We start from the raw sequence: 16,998 nt of genomic DNA, 5'->3' as shown, positions 1-16,998 counted from the left end.
TATCTATTATTTATCGTTTTTAATTATATAGGTAACATTAATGCAACAATTACCTATTATTGTACATGTTGTATAGGTAAAATTTATTCAACAGTTACCTATTACTTAATGTTTTACAGTTTTTTGAAATAAAAGATATATATGTGTATAATAAATGAAAGGTTATTTCAGGGTAAGACTCCTTATGATCTGGTAACAACAGCACCGTTTTATTCTGAAAAGAAGAAGAAAGAAGTGATGGACTTCCTTAAGGTAAATAGTATTATCTTACTTTAAAAGATATTCACAGATTATGAGAGACAAAACAGACTTGGTACAAAGAAATTACAATTAAACAGTTGCCTGTAGTTTTCAATGGCATTGTAGTAATTTTTGTCAGTTAACAATGTAAGTTGACAATTCCAAGCTTGTTGCCTAATATACATGTTGGCATATGTGAAAGACAAATGTTTATAATCTGTGTTCTCATCATAGGGCCAAGTGAGCTATGGGCCAGGTGAGCTTTTCCCATCACTTGGCGTCCGGCGTCGTCCATCGTCGTTAACTTTTACAAAAATCTTCTCCTCTGAAATTAATTGGCTAAATTTCACCAAACTTGGCCACAATCATCATTTGGGTATCTAGTTTAAAACTTGTGTCCAGTAACCCGCCAAACCAACCAATACGGCCGCCATGGCTAAAAATAGAACATAGGGGCAAAATGCAGTTTTTGGCTTATAACTCAAAAACCAAAGCATTTAGAGATAAACTGTAAACAGCAATAATGTTCAGCAGAGTAAGATTTACAAATAAGTCAACATGACCGAAATGATCAGTTGACCCCTTTAGGAGTTATTGCCCTTTATAGTATATTTTTAACCATTTTTCGTAAATCTTAGTAATCTTTTACAAAAATCTTCTCCTCTGAAATGAATGGGCTAAATTTCACCAAACTTGGCCACAATCATCATTGGGGAATTTAGTTTAAAAATTGTGTCCAGTGACCTGCCAAACCAACCAAGATGGCTGTCATGGCTAAAAATAGAACATAGGGGCAAAATGCAGTTTTTGGCTTATAACTCAAAAACCAAAGCATTTAGAGCAAGTTTGACGTCTGTAAAATTGTTTATCAGGTTAAGATCTATCTGCCCTGAAATTTTCAGATGAATCGGACAACCCGTTGTTGGGTTGCGGCCCCTAAATAATGTAAATTGGTAAATTTAAGGAAATTTTACTATTTTTGGTTGTTATCTTGAATATTATTATAGATAGAGATAAACTGTAAACAGCAATAATGTTCAGCAGAGTAAGATTTACAATTAGTGAACATGACCGAAATGATCAGTTGACCCCTTTAGGAGTAATTGCCCTTTATAGTATATTTTTAACCATTTTTCGTAAATCTTAGTAATCTTTTACAAACATCTTCTCCTCTGAAACTACTGGGCCAAATTAATCCAAACTTAGCCACAATCATCTTTGTGGAATCTAGTTAAGAAAAATGTGTGTCGTGACCCTGCCAACCAACCAAGATGGCAGCCGTGGCTAAAAATAGAACATAGGGGTAAAATGTAGATTTTGGCTTATAACTTTTAAACCAAAGCATTTAAAGCAAATCTGACATGGGGGTGAAATGATCTATTAGGTCAAGATCTATATGCCCTGAAATTTTCAGACAAATCGGACAACCCGTTGTTGTGTTGCAGCCCCAGAATTAGTAATTTTAAGGACATTTTGCAGTTTTTGCTTATTTTTTTTAAATATTATTATAGATAAACTGTAAACAGCAATAATGTTCAGCAAAGTAAGATTTACAAATAGATCAACATGACCAAAATTGTCAGTCAACCCATTAAGGAGTTATTGCCCTTTATAGTCAATTTTTAACCATTTTCTCTAACATTTTAGTATTCTTTTAAAAAATCTTCTCCTCTGAAACTACTGGGCCAAATTTAACCAAACTTAGCCACAATCATCATTTGGGTATCTAGTTTTAAAAATGTGTGGCATGACCCTGCCAAACCAAGATGGCCGCCATGGCTTAAAATAGAACATCATGAACATAGGGGTAAAATGTAGATTTTGGCTTATTACTCTAAAACCAAAGCATTTAGAGCAAATCTGACATGGGGTAAAATAATCTATTAGGTCAAGATCTATCAGCCCTGAAATTTTCAGACAAAACAGACAACCTGTTGTTGGGTTGCTGCCCCAGAATTAGTAATTTTAAGGACATTTTGCAGTTTTTGGTTATTATCTTGAATATTATAATAGCTAGAGATAAACTGTAAACAGCAATAATGTTCAGCAAAGTAAGATTTACAAATAAGTCAACATGACCAAAATTTCAGTTTACCCCTTAAGAAGTTATTGCCCTTTATAGTCATTTTTTAACAATTTTCATAAATATTTGTAAATTTTTAGAATACATTTTCCACTGTAATTACGGGGCCAAGTTCATTATAGATAGAGATAATTGTAGCAAGAAGAATGTCCAGTAAAGTTAGATCTACAAACACATCATGATCACCAAAACACAATTTTGTCATGAATTTATCTGTGTCCATTGTGTAATATGCACATAGACCAAGGTGAGCGACACAGGCTCTTGAGAGCCTCTAGTTTTATACGCAAGTCAAAATTTTGACGGGACATATTATGGTATACAAATGTCCAGTGTCCGTCCGTCTGTCCGGCGTAAACATGTCGCACCATAACTTGAGAACACCTTATTTAAATTTCATGAAACTTAATATAGTTGTTTCTTATGATGGTCAAATGAAAATAAGATTTAAACTTTATGAGTTACGGCACTTTGTAACTAAAACAGTGGTGTGATTCTTTTTCACATGTCACACCATATCTCAAAAACGATTCTTGATTATTGCTTAAAACTTTACACTTTTCTTAGTTACATTAATTTTACTATCTGTTTATCACTTTTTTGGTGATGATTCAAAATTTCATTTTTGAGTTATTGAGTATTTTGTAAAAAAGGGGGAGGTTTTTTTTACATGTTGCGCCGTATCTCAAAATTAATTTATGATTATTGCTTAAAACTTTACACACCTCTTTGTTATATTAATCTAAAGATCTGTATACTTTTTGGAGTTATTGAGTATTTTGTAAAAAGGATCTGTTGTAAATAGACTATTTTCATATTACTGACTCTTGACTCCGGATATATGTTCCATTTTTGTCTCGCCTGTGACGAAAGTCGTAGAGTGAGACATGGGTATTACTATCCGGTGGCGGCGTAAACTATTTGTATAAAACTTTATATTTCAGAAGGTAGAAGACCTGGATGCTTCATACTTTGTATGCAGATACCTCATGTTAGGAAGTTTCCGTCTGTCATATGTCCATTGTCCTTAACCTCATTTTCATGGTTCAGCAACTGCTTGAAAAAAAATTGGATTTTTTATGCCCCACCTACGATAGTAGAGGGGCATTATGTTTTCTGGTCTGTGCGTCCGTTCGTCCGTCTGTTCGTTCGTTCGTTCGTTCGTCTGTTCGTTCGTCCGTCTGTCACGCTTCAGGTTAAAGTTTTTGGTCAAGGTAGTTTTTGATGAAGTTGAAGTCCAATCAACTTGAAACTTAGTACACATGTTCCTTATGATATGATCTTTCTAATTTTAAAGCCAATTTAAACTTTTGACCCCAATTTCACGGTCCACTGAACATAGAAAATGAAAGTGCATGTTTCAGGTTAAAGTTTTTCAGGTTAAAGTTTTTCAGGTTAAAGTTTTTGGTCAAGGTAGTTTTTGATGAAGTTGAAGTCCAATCAACTTGAAACTTAGTACACATGTTCCTTATGATATGATATTTCTAATTTTAAAGCCAAATTAAACTTTTGACCCCAATTTCACGGTCCACTGAACATAGAAAATGAAAGTGCATGTTTCAGGTTAAAGTTTTTCAGGTTAAAGTTTTTGGTCAAGGTAGTTTTTGATGAAGTTGAAGTCCAATCAACTTGAAACTTAGTACACATGTTCCTTATGATATGATCTTTCTGATTTTAAAGCCAAATTAAACTTTTGACCCCAATTTCACGGTCCACTGAACATAGAAAATGAAAGTGCATGTTTCAGGTTAAAGTTTTTGGTCAAGGTAGTTTTTGATGAAGTTGAAGTCCAATCAACTTGATACTTAGTACCAGGGATGATTCCAGCTGTTTTCAAATGGGTCCCTTGACTACATCAAATTGGGAATTTTTACCCCAATTGGGAATTTTTTATGCATACAATCAAAAACGAAATAATATCATTTTCCTGGCCTATAAAAACGGAAAATGTATTTTAAGTTTCACCTGTACACTGATTGAAGAAGTTATTGGATTCAGACCAGGGAAGTTGCAAACAAAAAATTCTCTGAAACCGATATTATCAAGATGCTTGATTTCTTGATTGACAACATATTTGTAACGTTCGGAGGACGTGTTTTTTCAACAGACTGTCGGCATCCCAATGGGAACAAACTGTGCCCCTCTACTTGCCGACTTGTTTCTTTATTATTATGAGGCTGACTTCATGCAGGAACTTCTTAGGAAAACAGATAAGAAGTTAGCAATATCCTTTAACTCTACTTTCCGCTATATAGATGACGTTCTTTCACTAAACAATTCAAAATTTGGTGACTATGTGGAACGCATCTATCCCATCGAATTGGAGATAAAGGATACTACAGATACAGTTAAGTCGGCTTCATATCTTGACTTACATCTAGAAATTGACAATGAGGGTCGGTTGAAAACAAAACTTTACGACAAAAGACATGATTTCAGCTTTCCAATTGTGAACTTTCCATTTCTAAGTAGCAACATTCCAGCAGCACCTGCATACGGGGTATATATCTCCCAATTGATACGATATTCCCGTGCTTGCATTTCCTATCATGATTTTCTTGATAGAGGGTTACTGCTCACAAGGAAGATATTAAACCAAGAGTTCCAAATGGTGAAGTTGAAATCATCCCTTCGTAAATTTTACGGACGCCATCACGAGTTGGTTGACCGTTATGGAATAACCTTTTCACAAATGATATCGGATATGTTCCTTACGTCGTAACTACAATCCCCTTCCTTTTAATGAATGTGACCTACCGAATTAGACTATTTACCGGATTTGTAATCACATAAGCAACTAGACGGGTGCCACATGTGGAGCAGGATCTGCTTACCCTTCCGGAGCACCTGAGATCACCCCTGGTTTTTGGTGGGGTTCGTGTTTATTCTTTAGTTTTCTATGTTGTGTCATTTTTGCTATTGTTTTTCTGTTTGTCTTTTTTCATTTTTAGCCATAGCGTTGTCAGTTTGTTTTAGATTTATGAGTTTGTCTGTCCCTTTGGTATCTTTCGTCCCTCTTGTAATACATGAATACCATTATGCACTATCATCTTAACTTTGGTAAACAAGGCATATATACCAGCTATCATAAACCTATGGCAAGCAGTTTAGCTATTTATTCGAATTTCAAATTATCTCAAATTATTTCATAATATATGAGATATCTTATATAACATATAAGATTTTTATAAGATATCTAATTTGATATATGAGATATCTTATATAATTTAATATTTTAAAGCTATCTTATATTATATGAGATATCTTATATATTTAATAAGATATCTTATAAAGTTTAAAAACTATAAGATATCTTATTAAATATATAATATATCTTATATACTTATAAGATATCTTATATACTTTATAAGATTTCTTCTAAAGTTTATAAGATATCTCATTAAGTATATGAAATATCTTATCAAAATTTTTTATACAAGATATCTTATATAGTTTATTGGATATCATCTTAAGAAAATTATATAAGATATATTATATGAATTATCTTATAATTTCTATACGATGTCTCTAATAATATATCTAATATGATATATAAGATATCTTATATAATCTTTTTTATAAGATATCTTATATAAATATATATCTTATGTAATAAAGAAGATATCTAATATCGCTAATAATAAGATATCTTATATAGTATATAAGATATCTTATAATATACTTTATATAAGATATCTTATATATAGTTCATAATATATATCATATAGTTTATAAGATATATGATAAAGAAAACTATATGAGATATCTTATAAACTATAAAAGATATCTCATAAACTTTATAACATATCTCATGAACTATGTAAGATATCTTATAAACTTTATAAGATATCTTACAAACTATATAAGATATCTTACAAACTATATAAGATATCTAATGAACTATTATATAAGATATCTTGTAAAGTTTATGAGATATCTTGAAGTTAGATTGAATAGCAAAATGGCATGCCGTATTAACCACTGAAAAAAACCGCTGGGGCTCATTTCATGAATGGTCTATCATCAACATTATTTTCAAAAACGCGCAAACTTTTGTCTTTTGAGGAAATAGAGCAAAATATAAAATAATTTCTTTTACAAAACAAGTTTTAATTAGGTTACATAACCGGCTCTGCTGGGCGATCTGCTTTTATAAGATCGGCACCCATTAAAATTTATTCATCAATGTTGTATCAAAATTTGAATTTGTTCTTTGCCGAGGTCTGCTTTGACACCAATTTTGACAAAAAGCATTTTTGCAATGCTGTGCGCTCCACTTTTGCGAATTCAAATACTCCCATAACATTTTATTCAATTGAATCCGGCTGCTAAAATTGTTTACCTCAAGTTCAATGTTGACATAATTAAATTGTTGTAAATAAAATGCGATCATAGTCAGCATTCTTATCTGGATTTTACTACGTTTTGACGACAAACTATGACAAATTATAGTTGCCGTAATCGGTGACTGAAACTTTTCCGGAAATACCGATTTTTATTTTATTTTCCTGAATTGGGAATTTATATTCACAAACATTTTTTGGGGCCGCTGGCAGATTTAAGGGCCGCTAAGCGGCCCTAAATTATATAGTGGAATCATCCCTGAGTACACATGTTCCCTATGATATTATCTTTCTAATTTTAATGCCTAATTATATTTTTTATTCAATTTCATGGTCCATTGAACATGGAAAATGATAGTGTGAGTGGGGCATCCGTGTACTTTGGACACATTCTTGTTGTTATGTGAATTTTTCACTTATGAGTAAAAGGATAACTATATTTGGTATATGGGTTCCTTGCAACGTCTACATGTCCGTCAGATAGGGTTCACCTGACCTCTACGTCATTGCATGGATCAGTGATCAAGGTTAAAGTTATGTGATTAGGTCCATTTCTCGGATACTATGAGCAGAAGGTCAGTTATGTATGGTGTATACAATGATTGTAAGGGGTACAAATCAGTCTGGCAGGTTTCATCTGACCTTGACCTCATTTTCACGGTTCATTGGTCAATGTTAAGTTTTTGTGTTTTGGTCTGTTTTTATAATACTATAAGCAATAGGTCAACAATATTTGGTGTATGGATTAATGATTGTAAGGTGTACATGTCTGACTGGCAGGTGTCATTTGTCCTTGACCTCATTTTCATGATTCATTTGTCAATGTTAAATTTTAGTATTTTGGTCTGTTTTTCTAATACTATAAGCAATAGGTCAACTATGTTTGGTGTATGGAATGATTGTAAGGTGTATATGTCTGTCTGGCAGGGTTCATCTGACCTTGACCTCATTTTCATGGTTCGTTGGTCAGTGTTTAGTTTTCCTGTTTAAATCTGCTGCTTAGATACTATAAGCAATAAGGTCAAATTTATTTGGTGCATGGAATGATTGTAAGGTGTACATGTCTGTCTGACTTGGTTTATATGACCTTGACCTCATTTTCATGGATCATTAATAATTTTAAGTTTATATGATACTTGTAGTGAAACTTTATCTTTAGGACTATCAACATAAAACCAATCATGGTTAGTAAAGCAGGTGAGACATTTCAGCGGGTGCACTCTTGACAGAATTATTCCGTTTTACTTTTCTAAAAACCATATATACTTATATTGGGTGAATGCCCCCAGACTAGTCAAGTTAGTCGGGGTCAAGAGACCCTTTGTCTATAATTTTGAAAACCATTATAAAGAGAAAATCTGACAAGAGCTAAAATGTTCAGGATGTTGAGCTCTGCCAATTGTCTATACTTGTCAAAACTGTCAGATGACTTCTTGTAGGATTTATTGCCCTCAAATGACAAATTTTACCATTTTTTTACATCAGAGGCCCCTGAGGGGCCTCGGGTGTATTGCCATCGCCTACTTTTCAATTCGCGCAAAGATCAAAGAGATGCATATATAATTAGTTTTTGAATGATAACCGACATTATAGACCCGCGGACCTATATAGTGCAGAATAAAATTCCGTATCACTTCTTTTAAATTCATGTTTTCAATGGATACTCAGTTTTTTTAATTTTTCTTAATGCAAAATTTATAATATGAAAATGTTTTGTCGTTAGAAATATTTGTATTTTAATCAAACGATCTTCAATATCAAAAAATTGTTGTTGCGGATGAATACCACGAGTGCGCAAGAGGGCAAGAGCGAGCATGTAGAAAATCGAGAGGAAATCAATTCACACATTTATACAGTCACAGAAAGGTAATTATATTTCAATTATTTGATTTGGAGTAACATTTTTAAACCGTTTGTAGCATATATAGTTGTCTATAATATTAACGTAGCAAAACCAGGAAAATTTAATCTGTCATAATATTAAAATAAATTATCAGGTCACGTCCCCCGCAGCCATTTTGAAAATACCAGCAGATTGGGTAGGAGTAACAAGAACCTGCAAGGCCTTTAAAGATAAGGTTAAGTACTATTTGTGTATTTTTTATAACAACAATTTGTTTTTATAAAGATTTCAACAATTTTTTGAGTTAAATTTCCTTTCTTCGTAAATAACAAGTAGATTGATCACTTGGACACACACACGGAACTATTTTCTGTTTTTTATGATACTGTTTCGGAATTTTGCTCCTTCTCCGACTTAGTTTGTTGCATTAGTATATGTGAATATTTCCCCTTGACTGGAAAATACGCGGAATTTGTAATGACTTTCACTATGTCTATGTAAGTAATTATAATATATAATTATTGGTTGAATTTATTGTTTATATAATATTCAGAGAAGACTTTTTCTTCTTCCTATAGAGTTTGACTCTTTTTGTGTGCATATGAGAACTTGAATTGAGCAAATATGATTAGTTATATCTATGAGAAATACAATCAGTTAACTTTATCTATGACATGTATAGAGTTAGATATATATCAATATTGAGACTAATCTTAATGGTTATTTGAGCACACATGAGCCTATTTATACTATTGAGAGCAATATTGGGATACTGCATGAGCAAACTAAGCAAATCTTTATTGAGACAAACCTATGAGCGCTATATTTTTAAATTTGTTCTTGACAATTTTTTGTTTATTTTTAAAAAAAATATTGGGACAACAGAGTTGGTGTATGTGGGTTCGATTCCCACCCTAGGCATTCATTTATATTGGCTGGTGCAAAGCGGGCAGTTTAGCTTAGTGGCCCCACACTGACTCTGTTGTTCATATATGTTACTTAAAAATATTCGGCAGCATCGTTCAGGTCTTGCCATCTTTATTTTTCTATTCGAAAATCAGACACAACAAAACCATTGAATAATTGTGAAAATTATACCACAGATAACTATGGTAAAACTTTAATTGTTTTTGGCATAATTAAACTTGGCTGCCATCCAAGATCTAAAAAGTTTTTATATTGATGAATTATATATATCAGATTTGGATTCTTTTGGTTACAAAACATTTTGGATGGTACATGTAGGTAGCGGCCAAATCTTTATTCCTAAAGGCTTAAAGCTTTCAGGTCTGAAAATTGCCCAAAATCATCACATTTTGACAAATTTGGAACATAATATGTACTTTTATGAAAAGAACTGATTTATTGAGTGTTGAGACTTTTGAAATAAACCCAAATTACAAACCAAATTGAGAACTTTTTGGAGTTTTATAGTATAGGCTATTTTGGGCAATAAGTGAAACTTGTCCTTTGAATCAGTGGTTTCACAATAACCATTACATACTAAGTATCTGTTAGAAGATAGCTCTTTCACAGTACATTGTTAAACTTAAAGATAAATATATACCGACAATGACCAATATTAATGATGGAATGAGATTATACATGTATATATACTGTTTTATATTGTTACATGTACATACATAAATGAATATTAAAACCAAACTGTTGTTATTATTCATAAAAAAAGAAAAGGGAGGTATGATTGGTATAAATCAGACACCAGCTCTAGACAAAATGATGAAAAAGAAATAAAGCTTATAACCATACAACATTTTTACAATCAGAAAAAAACTGTACATAAATCAGTTAGAAATAGCCATGAAATGTCAAATGTTAAACAATATATATACAAGAAAACTAATGGCCACATCAATGTACAATCGGGAAATCAAGATATACACCAAAAAATTACAAGGCCTGTTTTACAGGTTTCTTACAAAGGACCGACACATTCATATGGTAGTTGTGTTCTATATGTATAGTGCAAAATGTTCTCATTGCTAAACCAGTGGTATCCAAAGTATTAAATCCAGAACAAAGTAAAAAAAACCTAACAGTTGAAAAACTATCCAAATGTTGTGATATTCAATTAACAAAAATACCATCATTAGCAAATGGCTATCTACATATAATACATTGTAATATTTACAATGAACCATTTAATAATTAAAAACCAATTGTTCAAAGAACAATTGAAGGTCTTTCCACAAGTGAAGATCTATTTTATTATCAAAATATTAAAAATCAATCTAAAATGTCAGTTCCTATGGCTTTATAATATATAAATATGAATTTAAAGCAAAGGTCAAAATCTAGAACGTGCAAATTACCTATGACCTTGACCTCAATTTCAAGGTCATAAACCAAGGATCTCAAATCAAAAGACCCTAGGTCTTTATTATGTATGGTTAATGAGTTATATGACTTTACGCATAATTCTAAATATAAGATGGGCAAAAACTCCTATTTATTGTTTACGCACCCTTTCAACAAAAATTATAAGTAACGGCATGTCGCAACTAACAATTTAGTGAAAATAAGATGTAGATATGTTATAAGGTTTTGAAAATAAGTAAAAATAAGCCAAAATAAAAAATTTAGAATATGACCTTGACCTTGACCTAATTTTCATTTTTTTTGGACCAAGGATCTCAAATTAAAAGACCCTAGGTCTCTATCACTTATGGTTTACCAGTTAGAAATGCAAATCACTTATATCAAATACATAAGGGGGAATAACTCTCATATGGAGTATCAGGATAGCTTCGGTTAAAACTAAACTCCGAATCCTGAAGATGTAACGAGCAATTTGGTAAAATAAATTTGTTGTAATCTTTTACGGTTGCGAAGGAGTAGTGGCCACAAGAAAAACAGTGTTTGGGGAGATAACTCTTACTGCGCGGTTGTCAGTTTTAAAGCGTATAAACTATACAATATCATATTCCAAATATCTAAGCGACAGCTTTTGAAACAACAAAATTACGCAAGAAAAAAAATTAGGCGGAAGAAAGAAAAAATAATAATCAGAACAAAATCAATAGGTCTTTCCACGGAAAGGTGGAAAGACCTTATTAGAAAACAGAACCTACAATGTACATGTATAGCTGCTAATTTAAAAAAAAAATATAATGGATAAATGATTGACTGTGTTACAATAAAACCAAGATACAAATGTAACTCAGTAAAGCTATTTATGAACATTTAAAGAGTTTGTGTTGACTGCAACAAAAATCTAGAATAAGGGATAGTAATCTTGCTGTGTTAACATCCATTTAATTAGCAATTGATCCAAAAGCTAAATGTTTCAGAAAAAAGACCTGGATACTACATGTACAAACATTGTTAATTAATGCCATTTGTAGAGCAGGATCTGCTTACCCATCCGGAGCACCTGAGATCACCTGTTTTGGTGGGGTTCGTGTTGCTCAGTCTTTAGTTTTCTATGTTGTTTCTAGTGTACTTTTATTTGTATGCATGTCTTTTTCAGTTTTAGTCATGGAATTGTAAGTTTATTTTCCATTTATGAGTTTGCTGTTCATCTGGTATCTTTAGCCCCAAAGTTTCCCCTGGGTCAATTATTTTTTCGCCACCTCTTTCGCCAAAACAATATATTTTTCCCCACTTTATTTTTTAATTAGCCACAATATTACAATTTATCTGTTTTGATATGATTGTCTTGAACCTCTTTTTCATAGTTCAGTGAGTGACTATATAGCTACTCGAAGAATTGTTTGCTATGTTGATTCTCTATTATAAATTATACGCTAACGATTTTTGTATGTGTGCATATATATGGTCATAATGCCAATCTAACAGTTCTCATTTGACCAAGTAATCATTGATAATTCACAAAGTTAAGTTTCCTAGTTCAAGTCAGTATCTCAGATATGATAGCATATTATATTTAATATTTGTACTATATTGCATGGTGAACATATCTGTCTGGTAGGTATAATATAAACACCTGTCATTTATCAATAATTCAACACAACTTGAGGTCCTCTGATGTTCAGTACTTCAGTACTTTGATTTATTTTTGCCTACTATCTTGAAAACTATAATAGATACAGCGGTGAAGATGATGAACAAGACAAGTTCTACAGATAGGTCAACATGGTCAAAATTGTCTATAGACTCCTTATTAGAGTTATTGCCCTTCGCTGACCAATCTTTCCGTTTTTATGCCCAACCTACAATAGTAGAGGGGCATTATGTTTTCTGGTCTGTGGCTCCGTTCGTCTGTGCGTCCGTTCGTCTGTGCGTCCGTTCAGGTTAAAGTTTTTTGGTCAAGGTAGTTTTTGATGAAGCTGAAGTCCATTCAACTTGAAACTTAGTACACTTGTTGCTTATGATATGATATTCCCAATTGTAAAGCCAAATTAGACTTTTGACCCCAATTTCACGGTAAACTGAACATAGAAAATGAATGGGGGAGTTTCAGGTTAAGGTTTTTGGTCAACGTAGTTTTTGATGAAGCTGAAGTCCAATCAAATTGAAACTTAGTACACTTGTTGCTTATCATATGATCATTCTAATTTTAAAGCCAAGTTAGACTTTTGACCCAATTTCACGGTCCACTGAACATAGAAAATGAAAGAGGGAGTTTCAGGTTAAAGTTTTTGGTCAAGGTAATTTTTGATGAAATTGAAGTCCAATCAACTTGAAACTTAGTACATATGTTCCCTATAGTATAATCTTTCTAATTTTAATGCCAAATTAGATTATTACCCAATTTGTACAGTCCATGGAACATGGAAAATGATATTGCAAGTGGGGCATCTGTGTACTTTGGACACATTTTTGTTTGTCTTCTATCTTAAAACTATATTAGACAGATAGAAAATTAGCTAGACAAAAACAAAATCTACAATCAAGACAATATGGAGGAAATGGTCAGACGACTCCTTTTTGGAGTTATTGCCCTTAAAAGACGATTTTCACCTTTTTTTTTTGCGTTTTGTCATAAATGATAGAAAATTATAATAGATAAAGATACACTTTAAATCACAAAATGATCAGCAAGTCAAGATCTACTTACAATTCAAATTTTGCCGATATAGTTAAGTAGACTGACTCTTTATAGGAGTGATTGCACTTAAATGAGGATTTTGTTTATCTTCTTTTGTGTTTTGAGAAAAAACTAAAGAAGTTAGAGAGAAACTAAACAGGCTAAATGATAAGCCATACAAGATCATCTAAACTGATTTTTGTCGTGAATTCTATTCTTGTCTTATCTAGTACATAAAATCTAGTTAATCCTGCAGCCATATTAATTTTTATGCAAGGAGAAGTATTTAGATATATATTGAAATTCTCAAAACAGAAAGAGTTGTTCAACATGTTCAACAAGAAAAAAAAGAGATATATATATATCTGTCATTTGTGGATAGATGTCTTATTGGCAGTCTTACCCCAGATGTCTATAGTTTTATACCATATTCATTATACATGTATTAGAATATTCTTATTAGTATATTAGTAATACTTTATAAAACAAATTATCTTAATAATAAAATAAATATGTCTCCTGTCTTACACACTTGATAATATATAAATTAATGCATAAATATATTGTCTAAATTTTTTCTTCACTGTAAAAAGTTAAGAAGACACTTTAAATATCACTATTTTGAACTAAATGTGCATACATACTTATTCAAAATGGTGGAAATTCAAATGCAATGTACTTACCAAAAGATGTTTCCGTAAATATTTGTTAAAACATCAATCTTCCTAAATCCAAAAGTCATGCCATCAGAAGAATACACTGCACTATTCAATGTCTATACAGTAATTAGTAAACATCCATTGTAAAATTCTTATTTTATTCATGATAGCTAAAGACATCTTTGCTCGCCATGTGCATGCTCAAGCTCAGTTCAAATTTTAACTTTGATTGAGGTTTTTTAGGGTTTTGTGACAGTGTGATCCCTTTAACATTTACCCCTAATAATAACTATTAATTACCAAAATCTTGAATATTTGATCTATAATAAAAAAATACTGTTTGTTTTTTTATTTTTATGTTATGAGTTATAGTTAAGTAAATACCTTTAGAAAAATGTATAAAAGCATGTTGCTTCCATTAATTTTGCCTCAAACTCTGTGTACATTTACAGTACAATTTCCTGTCTTCTTGTACTTTACACATGTACACAGAGATAAATTGAAAACAGATGGGGCACATAACATTTATATCACCAGCTCATATTTCTAATTGCTCAACTTTTGTTCAACTTTTGCTCAACTACATGAAAAGTTAAATCAAAGATCAATTGCTCAACTACATGAAAAGTTAAATCAAAGATCAATTGCTCAACTTTTCTTCAACTACAAAAAAAAATCAAAGTCTGAATGCTCAAGTTCTTTTGCTCAACTATATGAAAACCAAAGATCAATTGCTCAACTCTTCCTCAAATTAATGGCCAGGTTCAGTTGAGGGCCAGTTGAGCGACATCTAGGCCACGGTTTTTTAATTTGTTGGTTTACGGATTTTCTCCATGAAAAAGTCGGGTCGGTCGGTCGGGAAAAAAATAAAAAAAATATCTTTCAAGACAGAAAACTGATATGCAAAATAAATATATATTTCACCTTTCTATAATAATATGTTTGTTATCCTATTTTGTCATCATTTCTTAAATTTTAGTTTAATGAAATATTAATGCTCAGTTGTAATAAAAATTGCATGACATTGCCTAATAATTTCCCGTAAAAAAGGGGGTGCACGGACAAAGACGTAATTAAATTTCATAAAGGAAGACAAATTCACATAGCTCTTAATCAATTCCAGAAAACTTGGTGAATAATGATCTTCAAGAACGAAAACTGATAAAGAAATAAATGTAAAAGCGTGGTAAGAAAATAATTTTCAACACACGCGTCAAAAACGTAATAGACTCGTCCACTGGAAAAAATGAGAATATCGGGTTAATCTGTTGTCACGCATTCCCGTTTTTATCCAAATGGACGAATTTTTTTAATTATCTATGAAACAAGAAAATTTTAAATGATCTGTTAATATTCAGTACTTTAACTTGATGTCCTGAACTTCCACCTGTCCACATTTGGACAAGTCTATTTCTATGAGAAGATGCATCTTACGGACTGTTGACAAATAAGAGAAACGAACTTATTGTGTAATTGGTTTTAAACACGGGTTTCATTCCACAAAAATATTTGTCCAAACGACATGTCAAGGTCATTAATAATTGATTTATCTATTTTTAGAAACGTAAACTGGAAGTTTCATTTTTTCACAACAGAAAGTGTTATCAATTCTGTTAGTGATTAATGCATTTCATTTTATAAAAAAAGGATAATTTATTTATTTTACAGGGATAATGCATTTGTTAGGGTCGGTGGGAATGAAAAAGCATGAAAAGTCAATTTTATTTTTATTCTGGAAATCGGCAAAATCAGGTCGGCGGATCCGTAAACCAACAAATTAAAAAATCCTGGCCCAGTATCAAACATACAGTGCTTGGCAAGGTTTGAGTTGAGCTATAAAATAGAGAATGGAAATGGGGAATGTGTCAAAGAGACAACAACCCAACCATAGAGCAGACAGCAGCAGGTCACCAACAGGTCTTCAATGCAACGAGAAATTCTTGCACCCGGAGGCGTCCTTCAGCTGGCCCCTAAACAAATATATACTAGTTCAGTGATAATGAACACCATACTAAACTCCAAATTGTACACAAGAAACTAAAAGTTAAAATAATACAAGACTAACAAAGGCCAGAGGCTCCTGACTTGGGACAGGCGCAAAAATGCGGCAGGGTTAAACATGTTTGTGAGATCTCAACCCGCCCCCTATACCTCTAGCCAATGCAGAAAGGTAAACGCATAACAATACGCATTAAAATTCAGTTCAAGAGAAGTTCGAGTCTGATGTCTGAAGATGTAACCAAAGAAAGCTGCTCAACACCTAGCCCTCAACTATTTTGCTTAAAACAGCTAGCCCTCAAATGTCCTCCACATAGACCTCAACTGGCCCTCAACTTTTTTTTCTGTAGGGGTATTAAACTATTTGACAAGTTTTCACATGGGACATGATAGTCTATAGCATATTTTTTTTTGTAGACTGTCATGTCAACGACATCCCCAGAAGTAACTCCTGACACCCATTTACAGGAACCTGCAGCACCAGTAGTTGAAGGTAATTATCTAATGTTAATTATTCAGATACCGGCTGAAATGATTTATAATTACTTGTTTCTAATATACGGATATTTGTTGTCCCAAGTACATCATATTTTTCTGAGAGTATTGCCACAGTGGGATATAGCTGATCTGCTTAAGACAAGTAAATGGATGTTTTATGTTCGGCCTACAATAGTAGAGGGTCATGATGTTTTCTTGTATGTGCGTCTGTCCCAGTATCAAGTCTTTGAATAAACATGTAGTTTGTGATCACATCAACTTGAAACTTAGTTAATATATATATAACTCAAGCAATTGAATATTTGATTAAAATTGAGAATAGA

General features: G+C 32.3%; 1 protein-coding gene across 2 annotated transcripts in view; it reads left to right on the top strand.

The window, feature by feature from the left end:
- Window positions 1-217: 217 nt before the first annotated feature.
- LOC143051536 (uncharacterized) overlaps window positions 218-16,998 on the top strand; it is a 202,662-nt gene continuing 185,881 nt past the window's right edge. Inside the window, exon 1 of one of the 2 annotated variants that reach the window (XM_076224428.1) lies at window positions 218-252. In XM_076224428.1, the coding sequence (XP_076080543.1) occupies window positions 238-252 (15 nt within the window). In that variant the 5' untranslated portion in view covers window positions 218-237. Of the gene's footprint in view, window positions 253-16,577; window positions 16,671-16,998 lie in introns of those variants that run through there. The other variant, XM_076224429.1, reaches the window with a different exon arrangement.

The sequence above is a fragment of the Mytilus galloprovincialis genome, chromosome 11 (genome assembly GCF_965363235.1).
Source record: "Mytilus galloprovincialis chromosome 11, xbMytGall1.hap1.1, whole genome shotgun sequence".
Lineage (NCBI taxonomy): Eukaryota > Metazoa > Mollusca > Bivalvia > Mytilida > Mytilidae > Mytilus > Mytilus galloprovincialis.
Note: the sequence above shows the minus strand (reverse complement) of the source record. Positions and strands in the feature narration are given on the sequence as shown.